Genomic DNA, 18341 nt, shown 5'->3' with positions numbered 1-18341 from the left:
TATTATTAATATTTTTATTACTTTATCCATGTGCAAAATGGCAGATGGACCTGTAAAAAAACTACTGAAGGATTACATCATCTGTGCCAAATGCTTGCCATTGCTGCTTTTCCTGCAAGTGATTGAGAAATTGCCATGAGCAGTGGATGCAAACTGCTCGCCATGATCTCTCCACTGCACCCACTGGATACAAACACTGCTTGCACATTGTCTGCAGCTTACTCCAGTTGCAACAAATAATCTGCAAGCAGCAACACCATCCAGTGCAGCCCCTTGCAATGGCCTCTCTCACTAAGACTGAAAGATACAGTGTAAGTGGAGAAGCCAGTATGAGCCACATGGCAGAAAATGGAGCAACACCCTCCACCAGCAGCCCATCAGTCTCCTCAAAGAAGATATTTTTACTTCAAGAAAACCTCTTGGGAGTCTAAAAACCATAATTCACAGCCGAATGAGATAAAGAAAGGGCAACTACATTGTAGCGCAGTTGTGTAGATAATTGTTTGTGGGAAGAAGTGCTTTGAGCCAATGGTAATTATCTTCAGAACCTAACCCACAATTCCCATAGTTACAGGCTAGTTTAGTTTAGTTTATTGTCATTGCACATGGTACAACAAAATTAAATGCTGTCTTAAGTCTACATGATAACTATAAAAATAAAAACCCAAATATACATCCTTTACATTCTGTATAATTGAAATTGAAAACCTGATATTGCACTACACTTTAGAATTCAATATAGTTATTGCCCTGGGATAGAAGCTGTTTTTCAGCCTATTTGTCCTTGTTTTTATTATCCTTTACCGTCTGCCAGATGGTAATAGTTCAAAAAAAGGGTGCCCAGGATGAGATGGATCTTTAAGAATGTTTTGAACTTTCTTAAGGCAGCGGGAGCTATAAAGCTCTTCCAAAGAGGGGAGAGGGCAACCAATGATCCTCTGGGCAATGAAGTTGATCCTCTGAAGTGCTGTCTTATCTGCCATTGTGCAATTGGCAAACCATATGCAGATGCAATAAGTTAAAATATTCTCTATGGTACAGCGGTAGAAGGCCAACAGCAGTTTTTCATTCAGTTGTTGTTTCCTGAGAAGTCTCGGATAGTATAATCTCTGCTGGGCCCTTCTGACCAGTGCTGCAATGTGAGGGCCCCAGGTCAGGTCCTCTTTTATGATAACACCCAGAAACTTAAAACTGGCCACTTGCTCTACTCGGTTTCCATTGATAAGCAAGGGCTGGATGTCTGATCTATTCATTCTATAGTCCACTATAAGCTCCTTAGTCTTATTTGTGTTTTGTTAACCAAAGTTTAATACTGGAATAGAGTCTCCATGAGCAACAAGAACCACACATGAGATGTTTGATAATCTCTGTTTTCTTTCCAGGAGAATTTAGTTCCATACAATAACAAATAACAGCTGCTTTTTGTTTGCAACTATAAAGAATGTTCAGTTTTCTTCAAATGTCCAGTTTTCTTTCCTAGAGTAAGTTTGACAACCTCTATGGCTGCCGAGAATCCCTCATTGATGGAATTAAGCGTGCTACTGATGTCATGATTGCGGGAAAAGTGGCTGTTGTAGCAGGCTATGGTGATGTTGGCAAAGGTTGTGCTCAAGCCTTGAGAAATTTTGGTGCTAGAGTCATCATCACAGAAATTGACCCCATCAATGCACTGCAAGCTGCTATGGAAGGTGAGAAACAACTTAGTTATATGTTACAAGATGGCATTACCTTGGTTATGTGTTAATTTGATAGATGTATATTGACTGTAATCTGATAATGCAGTGCTTTTCTAGCATCCAGTATTTGGCTAGAAAAACTGATCTAAGACACTACTATAGTGTCAGAAAAACCTCCCTTAATCACATGATTGCCATTATATTCAGTCCGCATTGTCCTGTAGCTGACCTGTTTTTTCCCCCCCTCCCCTTGCATGGTGGAGAGATTGGAGAAAAAAATTAGAAGAGAGTAAGCAGGCACACAATGGAGAAGATATATTTACAGCAATTTGCTGGTGCCAGCTGCTGCCACTAAATTCTGCTTATTCTGGTTGCTTATTCTGTTTTAATCCCTGGCTTCCTTGCAGCACAGCATCCTATTGGGGGAGTGATTGGTAGCCATCTGCCAAAGCTGGGTGACACTGGGCAGAGTAAGAGGTCGCTGTAAAGCCACTTGCCAAGTCTTGGCTCCATCACAATCCTCTCCTTTTAGTCAAATATTTCTTCACATCAGAGCAGCAACCACCACGAGGACTCTCTATTTTTGCCAAGGCCAGTTAACTTTCCCCTGCAGCTTCCACCGTGCCAAAATAAAAAAGGAGTTGTAAGCCTGCACTACTTAAGCCAGCCTTCAGGCACCTTCCTTTTTCAGGGACACTGGGATGGAGTCCAAACATCTGCAACTGGGAATGAAGGACATGATGGGAAGATGCCCCATTTGAGTCTCTTCAGAGGCCAGAACTGATAGGCATCTTTCCAAGGCAAACCCCCTTTTCTCCTTGTCAATCTCCTACCATCCTTTACCTCTGCCCAAGTCTGTAAAGTAAGAGAGAGGAAACACCCACTTGCCTCTCTCTCCCCAGCCCCTGTAGAGGCCCCTATTGAAGCCCAGGTGACTCCTGTGCTCCCCCTTATGCTTACTGCAACCTCTGTTCCCTCATGCCCACCCCAGAAAGGAAGGGTCCTGCCAAGTGATTTCTGTAGGCAATCTCCCCCACTCGGGTGAAATCTACGTACCTTCCCTACAGGTTCGGAAGTTCACGCGTGCCATTGTCATGTCCAATTTTTGACCCTCTGCGCATGCGCAAAGCCTTCTGTGCATATGCAGAGGGTCAAAAACAGGTTACTTCCTGGTTAAAAGTAACGACGTCCAGGAGGATGGGCAGAGCCTCGCGCTGCTGCCACTACTGGTTTGCACGAGCCAGACAGAACCGGCAGGATTTCACCATTGCCCTCACCTCATTCCACAGATTGGAGAAATCGGAGACAAAGGTATTAGAAGAGAGTACACTAAGCAGGCAAAAGTGACTGCTGGCACTGGCGCATTGCTTTTAGTATGATTACTGTCTTCTAATCCCTTTCTCTCCAAAACGAATGCGAACATTAATTGCCATTCCAGCATTGGAGTGAGCATTCCAAAGGGCAGAAGGTGGTTAGGAGGCAAACAAAATCCATCTGGTAAACTCACAAGATTTGTTTATCTCGCCTTGTACATGTATAAATCCAAACTAAATTGTTGTTTTTCCATGTCATATAATATATGTGGGTATATGCATAATTTTGTATTTATTTATTTAGTCATATTTATGTAGTGTATATTAGAGGTGGATAGCCTTTGAGAGCTGTATGCAACAAAATTTCATTTTAATGTTTGCCGATTACTGTACATTCAAAGTGATAATAAAGTTAGTCTAAGTCTAGAACCAAGGTGTGATACTGATTACTTTTGTCAGTTTCGAGTCAGAAAGCACAATTGTAATGATTTCCCACTTAGTGACTGCTTCAGTCAGTGACTTAGTTACTGGTCCCAATTGTGGTTGCTAAATGAGGACTACCTTTATTGTGGCTGAAAATAGATAAATTAGAATATCTCTATATATTCCCGCTTAAGCTTTTTGTAGGAATAGGAAGAACCATATAGATTAATAGAGCTTTAAAAGCTGTATTTACAAGCTTTGCTTGTTTGGCGATGGTTCACCATAATCCAGTAGTGATATATAACAAAGTCTATTTTGAAATTATAAATTCACACACACATTGCATTGGGAAGATTGAATCTTTATTGGTTCTATTGATGCTTTGTATTTTTAGAGGTATGCCTGAACTACTTAAGTGCATGCCTTTGGCTATGACACAGCATACATTTTTTCTTTTTCGGTATTTTCAGGTTATGAAGTTACAACAATGGAAGAGGCCTGTAAGGAAGGCAACATCTTTGTTACTACAACTGGATGTTCAGATATTGTGCAGGGAAGGTATTTATCTTTTTAGTTACGGCTGCTGTGGCTCCATGTGATATTAAACAGAGATGCAGAATATTGCAGAAGTTGAATTGCTGACATACTTTCTTTGATGGTTTAATTGTCTTATTCTCAGTACTATTTCCCCCCCCCCCAATATAAACCTTTAGGTTTTAGTTGATGAAGTCTGAGAATCAGATTTCTAAAACAAATTTCAGTAGTTCTGCATACAGGTAGGCCTTGTTTAATGACCATCTGCAGTTATGACAATGATGAAAAAGTAAACTTATGATCAATCCTTGCATTACAACCTTTGCAGGTGTATGAAGTAATGCTGAAGTAAGATCATTTGGAGTTTTACTTACTGGCTGCTGTGCTTAAAACCAAGTTGCCCATCCTAATTGTGGTTGTTAAACTACGACTACCTGTGTATTAAAAATATGGATTTGTTTATAAGCTTAGTTTCCTCTATCGTAGCTTAGAGTTGAGACTCACACAGATGTTTGCAGCAAACAATTAATGGTGGAGACATCCATCATGCAAACTTTGGTAGAGTCTCTTATTGCCACACGTCTGGAAGTCTTCAAAGTCAAGTTTCTTGGGTGCTTGCCTAGTTACTGTCCCTGAAAAAGATCTTCTTGTTTCATTTCAGGCATTTTGAACATATGAAAGATGATTCCATTGTGTGCAATATTGGGCACTTTGATGTGGAAATTGACGTGAAATGGCTGAATAAAAATGCTATGGAGATTGTAAATATCAAACCTCAGGTTAGTATATCTAATCTCAGTTCCTACCTTTAAGGTACACAGAAAAGTATATGTGTTAAAAACTGTAACAGATTGTGGAGAGCCTGAGAAAAGAATGAATGGGAACATAGAACAGCTTATGTCATAAAGGGCGACTTAATCCTGGTGGAGAGAAATTTGGAAAGAGGAATTTTAAAGCATTCAAAGAGACTCCATCTTAATGAATACATTATAAATAAACCTAGGAAACTCTTTGCAGTGAAGTTGCTACCTAGTCAAGTAATAAAATTTCTGCAAGGAAGCAATCAAGCTAAGGGAGCTCTGCAGTTTAACCCTGAGCTACCTAGATTCTCTTCTATTGGATCCTGTTGCAGTTTCTAATATTCTATATTTATCCAAGACTAGCATAAACATTATTGTACTGAAATCTGGTTTATTCTTGCTTTCCTGAGCTTGTCCAGTTATGTGGGGTTTGACGCTAGTGGGTTACCATGCTGTGATTGAGAATTCTGATGCCCAAGCATCACAAAACATCAAATCACTTCAGGTTTTTCGGCAAAGTGATCTAACCTTATACAAATCTAACTTAGATGCATCATAGCCGGTTGAGGATGCATCTTTTGCTAGTTTAATCTGTCTAAATCCCATTTGGCACAAGCTGAATTTGTTGCTGTCACTGCTTCGTGTTGTCTTGTGTTCCTCTAAAGAAGCTTTCTAGCCAGAGTTGCTATCTCCTGCTGTGGTGAATATTTCTGGGTATCATATAGCAAATCCATATTTCCACCTTGTCCTTCCTTATCATATGCAGCTACTGTTTTTCATTTACTCATAGGTAACTGGAAACCTGGTGTCTTTCAGAAACACATGCTTCAATATTACTATTTTTTTTAAAAACTGAAGACATTTTCCAGCGCAGTTTTGAAACAGTCCAGGTGCTAAAATAAATAATTCAATAGGAGCACATCAAAAACATTTCTTATCCCTTCATGTAGTTTAATTTTAAAGCTCTCTCCATCTTCCCTAAAATTCCTGAACATCTTATGCAAGCAAGATGTTCCATAAATTTTTTGCAATTAAAGGAAAGCACAATTTTGATAAGAACCACCTTGGCGTTCCTAAGGAAAATGTTATTCTGCTCACATTGGTTCTTTGAGCTTTATTCCAAGGTGCTTTCTACTCAGAGATAGATAGCCTTTCAGCAAATGTTTTCCACTTTGGTGTTTTGAAGCAAGTACAGTTAAAATTGTGTTTTTAAACTTGAAATCAAACACATCTCCCCTAATACTTGATATTAAGCAGATGTCCAAGATAAAGTCTGGTAATTATTTCCTGTATCTCAGCAGTTAGGAATTACTTGGCCAGTTCTTAACCATAGTGTTTCACTATAAGGCTATCTTTTAATGAACATATCATTAATTTGATATTATTTAGTTATATAATTTTTTGCATTATTAATAAATATCCTAAAAGTGAGATACCCTGATACAAAATTTGAGAAGAACTTTAAAAAACATCAGTACAATACCTTTCTAAACAATATTAGCAATCTTAATTTTAAAAGCTCTGTTTTTACATTATGTTGCAGATTACATGTATATTAACTGCTTTGAAAGTAGTCCTATGAGAGGAACTTTGCTATAACATTTTCATGTCCTGATGAGATAGCAGCATTCATTTCTGAAATGCATGATGTTATATGTCAGTCTTCCCAATGCAGTGCTTTCCAGAAGGACAGGATAATTCCAAGTTTGTCTCCTATAAATTGGGAATTGTATGGAAGGTGATACATTATGAAAGTTGTTGGTTAGTTGCTTACACAGAATTAAACAAATATTATTATGCAAGGTGGTACTGTTCACTGTGCATTCTTGACAAGACTTATCTCTGCAGGTCTCTTGTTATAGAAATATTTTTTATTATGAGATCCCTAGTATATTGAAATAGGACAGATCTGGACAAAGAATTTAAAACAGATGCATTTTTAAAAGTGTTTTTTAATAACATTCCTAGACTTCAAGGTAATAAATTCTTTCGTACTATATAAATGTTGTCTACAACATCAGATTTCAATTCCAGAGGCAATACATTTATTTATTTATTTATTTATTTATTTATTTATTTATTTATTTATTTATTTATTTATTTATTTATTATTTATTTATTTATATTTTTATACCGCCCTTCTCCGAAGACTCAGGGCGGTGTACAGCCAAAATAAAACAGTAACACAGCAATTAAAACCATATATCACTAAAAATCTAATTCAATTTGGCTAAAAGTTAAAAATAATAGAATAAAATTATAAAAAACCCTATAAAACCCCATTAAAATTCCCTTTAGGCCAGCCCTGCTCGATGAAATAAGAAAGTCTTGAGCTCGCGCTTAAACATAATTGCAGGTTTATCTCACTGAAGTTATGAAACCTGTGGAGAGCTGTTGCATCTTCACCTGAATAAACAGTTGATTTATGTGGGTTTTTTCCCTCCAGCTCTTGGCTATGAAAATCTGATTTAACTATTTTTAATGTTACATTTTAACATGCTTTAACCTCACTTAGTAAGGACATTTGTCACGTCAGCTAATTTTATACAATGCACATTTTAGTTACTTTAAAACAATTGTGGATTTTTTATTTAATTACCATCTCAGTTTGCTTCAAAGTCTTATTTAATACGATAAATTATAAACTCAGAAATGAGCAATATATTTTGTCATCTGTTCAGTTTGGTTAAATATTTTCCCATAGAATACTTGTATATAGATACAGTGTGGCATCATGTGAAAATAATTTCCCTGTTTTTCACAACTCATACAGCACTTATTTTTTGCGAATTTTAATTCCTTTCAGTCTGTCATACCATCTGCTTATAATTTTGCAATTTTTAGCTTAAAATATCCATTTAAATATAAGCATTGTGGTTTAGAATAGATTATTTGTTCCATACTATTTCTTTAATCAACTTAACTTTTCTGCATTTTTCTGCATCTTTTAGCAAACACAGAACTGCAAAATACTTTTATGTTTTATGTTAAACCTCCATTATTTTCATATTGGCCTGTTGGCTCATTGCTTAGAAACAAATAGAATTTCAAAGAATATCTTAAATTGATTAGACATAATGATAGTAATCAAATTCTATTATAGAGTTAAACTTACCTATGGCACATCATTGGGTTATGCCAAGAAATAGAAGTTCTTGTAGAAGAAGAAACTAAAAGTTGTGATCTGATTAAATGTATAGCCAAAAGTTTCATCCCTTTATACTAAACATAGTAATGCCCACTGTTCTTTTAGTGGATATTAGCTAATATGTAAATATGTGTGGGTCTGGAAGTAATGCTTCCTAACAAAACAAAACAAAACGGTTTTGTTATATAAATGTTTCCCCTGAATTATGGCTCCCCCATCTTTAAGAGTCCCTTTTCCCATCAAATTCTTGCACCCAAAATTTGCTGATTTATTTTCTGCAGAAATTTCATATTTTTATAGTTGGTTTTCCCCAAAATTTCCTTACGGAAAAACTCAAGTACTGAAATAAAATGACATATGTGGAGATGCTAGTGAGCGCTTCCATTTGATACTGTTTTGATACAGCTGAATTTGTTCTGCTTTAAATTGGGGGTGGGGGAGTGCGTACAGGAAATATGGGAAGCACTTTATCTGATTACTTTTCAGTTGTCCCAGCCAAGCATTCTGCACACTGTAGAATTTGCCTACAAAATAACAATGATTCTTGTGTGCCTGCGCCTGATTTCTTGGTGTAATGAAGAAGCATCTTTGTTTGCATTTCTTATTTTCATTGTTCCAGATAGAATATAAAATTGTGGGCATTTCTGACAAAAAGTGTAATTCATGGCATCAGTATAAATTCAGATTGATGGATTCTGTTGTGCATTTTTCAAGATGAATGTCTTTCAAAAATATTATTTTATTATCTTATCATTTCCCATCTCAAATTCATTATTCTGGGTGGGTAATAGTGTTAAAAAATTAAAAGTTTGAAAAAAAAACAGAAAAACATAAATTGTTAGGGTAAAAACACTCCTCACTCACAAGTTAACGTAACCGGTGTAAGGGCCTGGTTCTCTCCTCCCCCTTCTCCCCACAATTGATACCCACACAATGAAAGACCGAAGTCAGAAAGGCCAACAAAGTCAAGGGCAATCAGATCTCTGAGGGGGGGAGTATATTTCAAAAGGCAGATTTTTTTCTTCTTCTCTTCAATCATGTCCCAGCATCACAACAGAAAAGCCTCTCTTCCAAGATCGTGCTATTATATGTACCGTTCCTTATCAGACAGAGCCTGAAGCATGCCTCTTCTGTCAAACCTAATGAGATGGGATAGACATAATCAGAGGCGATCTCTCAAATAACCTGGCGCTGTGCTGTGAAGGGCTTTGTAGATTCCAATCAAGACCTTGTGTTGTAACTTCTACACTTAATTAGGCATAGATAAATAGAATTCCTTGGTGGATCAGGCTAAGACTTTCCTTGCTCTCTGAGAGTCTCTAGAAATGATTGGATGTTGTAGTGTATTTCATTACTGTGAACAGACTTCTGTTGGTTCTATGATTCACTGTAACGCAAGAGTTATGGGCAAGGAGAGTCAAAAAGGTAAAATTTTGCAAGGTCAAAATTTGCTATTTCAATTTATTATTTTAGCTTATGTATAATTCAAATTCAAGTCCATATAATGTCTCTTTTTTATTTTTCTTTCCAAATAATGTGCAATTCAAATGTTCATTTAAACCGTTCCAGTTTGAATCTTTATTCTTTCCACTCCTTTTTTAAATCGTGCTCCAGCTATTTAAACAAATACTCCTCCAGTAGTTTCCCACGTTGGTCTAAGTCAGTGGTCACCAACCAGTGGTCCGTGGACCACTGGTGGTCCGTGAGAAAATTTTAGTGGTCCGCAGAAAAATTATTTGCATTTTTTATATTGCATTAAATGCCATTTATCTTTTTAAAAAAAATCATGTTAGTGGTCTTCGGGATTTAAAATTATGAATTTAGTGGTCCCTGAGATCCGAAAGTTTGGTGACCCCTGGTCTAAGTAATGCAGTGCTTTCTTTCCACCAGCAGATGTCTCTCTCCAATTCACAAATCCCCCGGCAACAAAATGTCAATTGTTAATCCACAAAGATAATTACTACTTCTTCAATTAAATCCTTTTGTTGTTAAAGAATGCTTTTCCTCAGTTTTCTTTTTGTTTTATTATTTTTAATTTCTTCCAAGTCCAATTTTAAATCCAGATGGAAAGTTTTCCTTTTAGGGATTTGATCTTAAAGTTCCTCTTTGTTTTTTATTTTCCTTCACTTTGAATTCCCGTGTGCCAATTAGCTGCTAATTTTGGGTTGGGACTTATTTCAAGCTTTAAAAATGTTTCTTTCTTATCTGTGAGTTGGTCAATCACCAGTCCTGCTCAAATCTTAGCCCGGTTGCCCCAGCTTGTAGCGGCCGTTTCAATGGCTGTTTCATGGCTGTTGCCTCCGCCCCTGGGTCAAAGAGCTGCCTCCGACCTTTCGAGGAACTTGCCTGTTCCTCTTGGACTTCCGAGGCGCCTCTCTCTTTCCCCCATCCCTCCAAGACGGTTCCGGTCTTAAGACCCCCTGAAAAAAATAAATAAAAAAATAAATAAAGAAAAATAGACCAGCAGATGAAATGTGAAAGATAGAATGGTTTATAGGTGAAAATAATTGAAAGTGAGATATAAAATTGAACAAAATTGAAATGTTAGTAAAGGATGTATGCTAATGAAAGAGAAAAATAATTATTGAACTAGGAATAAGAATTTAAAGAAAATAAGAGGTGGAAGGTTGAACTAACCAAAAGGTTGTAAGGTAAAAATGGAATAAGTTGAAATACATTGTTAATAATTAAAAATATATGAGGGGAATTCTGAGAAATACACTTAATAAATGGAGGAAAAACGGGTTGTCTGGACACCATAGTGGAAAATACTGAACTGAAAATCAATACAGCAATAGAGATAAGGAGTAGAGAGACGGAAGAAAGGGAGAAGAAGAGAGAGAAAAAGAAGAAAGGGAAGAAGGGAGAAAGAAAGGGAGGGGAAATAAGAGTAGGAAAGAAGGTTAGATAGGAAGAAAGGAGGGGAGAAAGGAAAGGGAAGTAGAGAAGGAGTAGGAGAGGAGGAAAGAAAGTAGGAAGGATAAAAGAAGGGAGTGAGAGGAAAGAGAAAAAGAAGAAAGATCGTTGTAAAACAAAAAAGATGAAATGGAAGAAAGGCAACGCCAAACAAGTTTGAACATATCGGGATAAAAACTGAATTATCTAAAAAATAATAAAAGAGAATATATATCAGTAAAAATGGAGAAATTAGAACGTGACGGCGAAAGAAGATGTTGTTTATATAAACAAGCATAGAAATATTAAGATGTGATTAAAAATATGGAAAAAGAACATTTTGACAGAAATTGTAACTAAATAAAATGTATTTGGATATGTTAACTTGCATAAGATATGATATGGCCAGTACTCTGTTCATAAAATATGTGGATGTGGGTGTGAAGAAAAAAAATCAATAAAAAATTTTTTAAATTTTTTTTTTGCTATTTCAGCAAAATTGGCAATTTCAAAAGTATATGATAATTACTTTTCAGATAATTGATCTAAAAGAGAGAGATAAAACAAAGTTTCCAATATTTCACTAAGAATATTTTTTACTCATGTCAGAGATTTTAGATCCTTTCAATATTCAGATTTAAAGACTGGATATATATTTTTTCACATCAAAATCTGTTCACCTCAGGAATTTTTTGCATAGGGTCATTTTCTGATTTTGTGAAAAATAGACTTTGAGGAAAAATCTCCACAGTAGGATATATGTACAAGAAGCTTTAGTTTCTTTTACTGAGTCACTGTATTTAGCAATAAAAATACATAAATTGGTGGGTTCTTTGTATAGAACTGTCAGACAGGGTCAAGATCATACATTAAGTTGCAGTTCAAATATTTATTGCTGAAGCCTATGTACAAGAATCTAGTCAGCTAAAAGTTCAACACTAAATTGCTGTCAGATAAGCATCAACGGAATTAAAGAGGTGTTGTACTTGGACCATTTGTGGCAATGTAAGGACTCTAAGCCAATGATTTGCTTAACTTTGCTTCCCCAACTCTGCCTGCTTTTCTTCTACAAGAACTGAGAAGATATCCCAAAACTTAGCTGCCTTGATATACTTAAGGGACTGTATATATTTCATTTTGCTTTTAATACATTATTTTTACAGGAAATGCAGTGAAAAAAATTATCAGGAGACTGAATAATCAATTTCCTTTTCCTTGTTTTGCAAAATTGCTTATAAAGATTCAATGTATTTTTTCAGTTCATCACAAAAATAGTTGTGATGTTACATTATCTGGAAGTCCAGCAAGGCCTTTCTCCTTTCCAAAAGAGAAAAAAAGTCCTGACAGGTTTTGGTTTTTTTGCTTTCATTCAGGTGGACCGCTACACACTGAAAAATGGGCATCATATTATACTTCTGGCAGAGGGCAGGCTGGTGAATTTGGGGTGTGCCATGGGACATCCCAGTTTTGTTATGAGCAATTCTTTTACCAATCAGGTGTTGGCACAAATAGAACTTTGGACAAATCCTGGTAAATATACTGTAGGAGTACATTTTCTGCCAAAGAAGGTAAGTGTGATTTAAAAAAGGAATGATACGTTTTAACTGAAATATATAATTTTTGGTATCCAAATAAATGTGGGGAAGATAAGCCAATTTTATTTTCAGAACTGATTATATTCCATAAAGCTCAATTATCAGTGGTCACATAAATAGATATTCTCTAAGATATTCTGTCCCTAGTCTGGTGCATCAGAGCTTCCAAGAGTACACCACTACTATAACTGAGTCCATCCATCTTGTTGATAGATGTCCTCTTGCATACCATCTTATCCAACATTATAGACTTCTTCAGGAAATAATAAAAATACTTTATTTTATTTCTACTTTAAGTATCTGTGGCAAAGTTAGCATAATATGCTAGGCCATAAGCCATAACACATAAACTATAATAGCTAATCTAATCCAAACAGACCACATTATGTCTTAGCATGTTGTTTGAATCAGATCAATATGATGTTAAGCCATTATGAGTTCTGTTTATTTTGATTTACCATGTTATGAGAATACTGCATAAATTATGACTGATCGATTTGTAGTATTGTAGAAATTGGTCTGTATGAGCTTCTCAACATCTGGCTCACCGAGGAAAATTAAAAAGTTATTCATCATGTTAGATTTTCAGTCTAGTTATTTATTTAGTTTGTGCATTTGTTAATGTGCTTCTCTGCAGCAATGGAACATAAAATACTGTATATACATTTTTATAACTTTTCTGAAATTTCATGCACTGAAGCATATTTCACATGTGAATGATATTGCTCAAGGTTTTTTTTCAGGATATTCCAGGTATCTAATTATTCCCTTGCCAATCGTAATGGAAAGGTGGCTTATATCTCTCCTTGATCTGAGCAAAGGCATTTGCAATATGTTTTTGGCAAGTGCTCAGAATACAGATAGTCCTCATTTTAAGACCACAATTGAGCCCAAAATGTATGTTGCTAAGTGAGAAATTTGTGGGGCTTTGTCCCATTTTGCGACTTTTCTTGCCACATTTGTTAAGTGAATCACTGCAGTTATTAAATTAGTAACCTGGTTGTTAAGTGAATCTGGCTTCCCCATTGACTTTGCTTGTCAGAATGTGGTAAAAGATGGGTCACTTGACCCTGGGACACTGCAACTGTCATAAATGTGAGTCGTTGTCAAGCATCTGAATGTAAATTATGTGACTTTGGGGATGCATAAGAGCACAAACGTGCCTACCGTTCCTGTCCTATTGTTTCTTCCCCTATGTATATATATGTTTATAGTACCTCGTTTCTCCTCATATATACGTTCATATATTATATAACCCTTTATGCAACGCTTGTATATATTGTTACGACAAATAAATAAATAAAATAAATAAATAAATAAATGCTACAACAGTCATAACTGAAAAGTGGTCAAAAGTTACTTTTCAGTACTATTAATTCTACTAGGTTTCTCCTTAATTATGAAAATTATGGGTGAATTCTTTTTTCTAGAGTGAGATGCCATTTAAGAACTCTGTTTAAACTCTTTTTAAAAAATCAAATTGATTCAATCCCTCCCACCCCCAAAACAAAGAGTATAAATTCAAAAAGATTGTACATGTTGGATTGTTTCTATAGGTCTATTATCTCTGAAAGTCAGTCAGATTCAAAAAAGATTTTTCATTGGTAAGATGAACCCATGATTTGCTTAGATAGAAAATGATGGAAGCGAATTCTAAAACTTTCCTGAACAATGCTGCGATAATGGAATAGACCAGGGGTGTCAAACTTGTGACATCACGTCATCACGTGGGGTGGGCATGGCCAGCACATGATGCACTTGGCTCGCGGGCCGCAAGTTTGACACCCCTGGAATAGACAAACTATGGAATGTAAATCAGAGATTCTTCCATTAAGACCTAAAAGTTTTAAGTGAACGCAACAAACAGCCTGAGTCTTTAGTACCTTGACCTTTAGTAGCTTTAAGATGTGTGGCCTCCAACTTCCCAAGAAGGCTGGCTGGAGAATTCTGGGAGTTTAAGTCCACCCATTGTAAAGCTACCAAGATTGAGAAACTCTGCTCTAGCATGTTTTGTCCATCTGTGTGGAAACATTGCTTGATAGAATGATGATTTGCACATATTACTAGCATTCACATATTGTTGAACTTCAGCTCCCTGATATCTTTCACTGTTGGCCATCTGGAGCTGTTCATTAGCATACAGATGGCTACATGTTTTCAGCCCATATTAAGATGTAGCCTCCTATATTAATAACTTTCCACGTTTTTTTTTTTTCCAGCTGGATGAAGCAGTAGCTGCTGCCCATCTGGATAAACTCGGTGTGAAGTTAACCGAGCTGAGTGATAAGCAGGCCAAGTACCTAGGACTGTCCAAAGATGGCCCCTTCAAACCAGATCATTACAGATACTGAGCAGCTGGCAAAGCCCAACAGGCTCAAAATTCAAGTCCTTCTGTACTGCGATTTGATCAACAGCCACATCACCTGTCATCTGTACTTTCCCACATCTGCCTCTTTTCTTCTCCACCTCCAGCACATCTGTTCTTCCAAAGAAACTTCCAAGACTCTTTCAAGCAGGTGTCTGATGCTTCAGCCGAGGAGTGATGATGCTGGAGAATCAAAACGTGCTTTGCAAATTCTCTTCTCCTCATGGCCTTGCCATTTTGAATTTTGGAATACACTGAGTGAAAATAAACGGGAGACGGGGGCAGTGAGGAAAAGAAAAAAATATCTCTTAAGTCTTTTTTTCACATTAGGGCTTCAGGTTGGGATATGAAATGATACCTTTTAATTTAATGTTTGCTTACATTCAGTCTCAGATGCTGCTTTGATCTGGCTGATGAGGCAAAATGTGCATCCATGCAGGCCTTGAAAATACCTTGGAAGGAAATGTCTGGAAGCAATTTATTTACTATGTGGTAAAACTGATTCTGAAAACCTGACTGTGGGGAGGGGGAGCATTCAGTTCTCCAAAGAGGCCATCAGGCATTGTCTGCTGAAGCCTGGTCTGTTCTTGTGTCATACAACAAATTTATTAAACTTCTGGAAAGTGGTCTTGTTTTCATTTTAATTATGTGGGTTAGGAGGATAGTTGCTGTTATTTTATCTAGTGACACCTAGATTATGCAGAAATTTAAAGGTGCATTGTGCAAATATGGCTCTGGCATATTATGAGTCATTTGTGAATGTAACAGTTTCTCAAAATAGTTACTACTTACTGTACAGTGGCAGACAGTTGTAGGTTTCCATCCTGTGGCAATGAGTTTCAAAAATTATGTATTGAGTGGAATTTGGCAGTGATTTAGAGGAAGCACTGGTATTATCTCTCCATTGATTGTTCTCCATCTAATTATTACTCTTAATATTTGATCATTGGCAGCTAAAAATATGGGTAGGTTCTGTTAAGTGCAGTTTTTTGGAGTTTTTAAAATGCTGAGCTTAATGAATATTTAAGATAATTAGCTCACTGTAAAAGCATTGCCAAAAAGGCATTAAGAATTGTTAACCTAATTTTGTGAAGCTTCTTCTCCAGTAACACTATGCTAACTAGGCATACAAATCTTTGCCAGATCAATTCTCGAATACAGCTCGTCTGCCTGGAATTCACACTGTATATTGGACATTAATACGATTGAGCGGGTCCAGAGGTGTTTCACGAGAAGAGTACTCCACTCCTCTACTCACAATAGAATCCCTTATATCACCAGGCTTCAAATTTTGGGCTTGGACAATCTGGACCTGCACTGTCTGCGGTCTGATCTAAGCATAGTACACAAAATTGTCTGCTACCACGTCTTACCTGTCAACGACTTATTCAGCTTCAACCTCAATAATACATGGGCAAACAATTGATACAAACTAAACGTAAACCGCTTCAAACTTGATTCAGAAAATACTATTTCAGCAAACAAGTGGTCAACACCTGGAGTGCTCTACCTGACTCCATTGTTACATCCTCGAACCCCCACAGGTTTCAACCTTAAACTGTCTACCATGGACCTCACCCCATTCCTAAGAGGTCTGTAAAGGGGGCGTGCATAAGCGAACCAGCATACCTACCGTCCCTGTCCTACTGTCCCCATTTATTTGTATTTATTCCTTTGTTCATGTCCATGTTCATACTATACCTGCTATCTTGTACATGTTTGACAAACAAATAAATTAAAATAATAATATAATCCATTGAACTCACACATTGTTCAAAACATAGAATAAAATAAAATATTTAGTGCTGAAATTGATAATCTAATACAAATTAATCTAGTTAAGATTAAATATACACATTTTTGCTTGGAAGAAACGTGTAAGAATTCTAGTCCACTAGATAAAAAGTATGGTATATATAATCATTACATTCCTTTAACTTAGTTAATATGCATTAGTGTTGGCATATAGAGTCCATTTACATAGGCAACACCGTATATCTGGGTTCTCATAATTTGATCATAAACAGGTATATAAAATGACCTTAAAAATATAACATTTTCTTAAATTTTATGAACTTAAGTGTTCACAAAAAGGTGATCTCACTTTATCATGTAAAGTGTTGCATTAACTAAATTTAACAAGAGGTAAAGTTGGTTGAAATATGCAGAATGATGCAGATTTTAATATAATAGACAAATGAGTATTTCTCAAATTTGCTCTATTAAACCATGAAAATATTCCTTCTTTGACTGCTGCTTCCTCTTTTAGGTGTAATAATTATTCTGTACCGATAGAGGTCATATACATACAATATCTGGTTGGAGAGACATGGAATTCTACAACTTGGAGGAAAAATAACCTAGCTTAGTAAGTGTCTGCATTTATTTCATTAAGGCTGATCTGACCCTAATAAGCAAAGAAAAATAAGTTTCTTTTCTAAGTATTTCAAACCTTTCTCATGTTTTTAAATATTTTTTAAAAAAATTAATTAATTAATTAATTTATTTATTTTTTGTATTTTTATACCGCCCTATCTCCCTAGGGACTCAGGGGCGGTTTACAGGCAGATAAAAAATACATATAAATACAAAATAAAACATCAGTTAAAAAACTTATTCCAAATAGCCGAATAATTAAAATAACAGTATACATAATAAAACCCATTAAAACCAGTTTAAATTTAAAATCTAAAATCTAGTCCAGTCCTGTGCAGATGAATAGATGAGTTTTAAGCTCGCGGCGAAAGGTTCAGAGGTCCGGAAGTTGACGAAGTCCTGGGGGAAGCTCGTTCCAAAGGGTGGGAGCCCTCACAGAGAAGGCCCTTCCCCTGGGTGTCGCCAGACGGCACTGCCTAGCCGACGGCACCCTAAGGAGTCCCTCTCTGTGAGAGCGCACGGGTCGGTGAGAGGTATTCGGTAGCAGCAGATGGTCCCGTAAATAGCCCGGCCCTATGCCATGGAGCGCTTTGAAGATCATTACCAAAACCTTGAAGCGCACCCGGAAGGCCACAGGCAGCCAGTGCAGTCTGCGCAGGAGAGGTGTTACGTGGGAGCCCCGAGGGGCTCCCTCTATCACCCGCGCAGCCGCATTCTGAACTACCTGGAGTCTCCGGGTGCTCCTCAAGGGGAGCCCCATGTAGAGAGCATTGCAGTAATCCAGACGAGACGTCACGAGAGCGTGAGTGACCATGCATAGGGCATCCCGGTCTAGAAAGGGGCGCAACTGGCGAACCAGGCGAACCTGGTAAAAAGCTTTCCTGGAGACGGCCGTCAAATGATCTTCAAAAGACAGCCGTTCATCCAGGAGGACGCCCAAGTTGCGCACCCTCAATGATTATTGTTTCTGCTTTTTTAAAGCAGTACATCTTCATCATGTCCCAAAACTTGATTGAACATTTTGTTCCAGCTTAAATTCTTTCTAGGAATTTAGAAACCAAGTAAAGAGGATCCAACTCTGGAAATGATTTTGTAAAACTCTTTACATTCAATCTTAAATTGAAGAAATGTTGGGAAATACATTTTATACATACCTGAGATTGGTGGCAATACTTTTCAACTCATCTTGGGTGTAATTAATTAATAGAAAATCCCT

General features: G+C 36.8%; 1 protein-coding gene across 1 annotated transcript in view; it reads left to right on the top strand.

Annotated features, from left to right (window-relative positions):
* The window catches only part of AHCY (adenosylhomocysteinase), a 40466-nt gene extending 25091 nt beyond the window's left edge, over nucleotides 1–15375 (top strand). Inside the window, exons 6-10 of the mRNA XM_058176563.1 lie at nucleotides 1481–1688; nucleotides 3883–3970; nucleotides 4608–4725; nucleotides 12163–12357; nucleotides 14604–15375. Of these exons, the coding sequence (XP_058032546.1) occupies nucleotides 1481–1688; nucleotides 3883–3970; nucleotides 4608–4725; nucleotides 12163–12357; nucleotides 14604–14735 (741 nt within the window). The 3' untranslated portion in view covers nucleotides 14736–15375. The remainder of the gene's footprint in view (nucleotides 1–1480; nucleotides 1689–3882; nucleotides 3971–4607; nucleotides 4726–12162; nucleotides 12358–14603) is intronic.
* Nucleotides 15376–18341: the final 2966 nt, after the last annotated feature.

Source organism: Ahaetulla prasina, chromosome 3 (assembly GCF_028640845.1).
Source record: "Ahaetulla prasina isolate Xishuangbanna chromosome 3, ASM2864084v1, whole genome shotgun sequence".
NCBI classification, from domain to species: Eukaryota; Metazoa; Chordata; class Lepidosauria; order Squamata; family Colubridae; genus Ahaetulla; species Ahaetulla prasina.
This window is presented reverse-complemented; position numbering and strand designations above follow the sequence as displayed.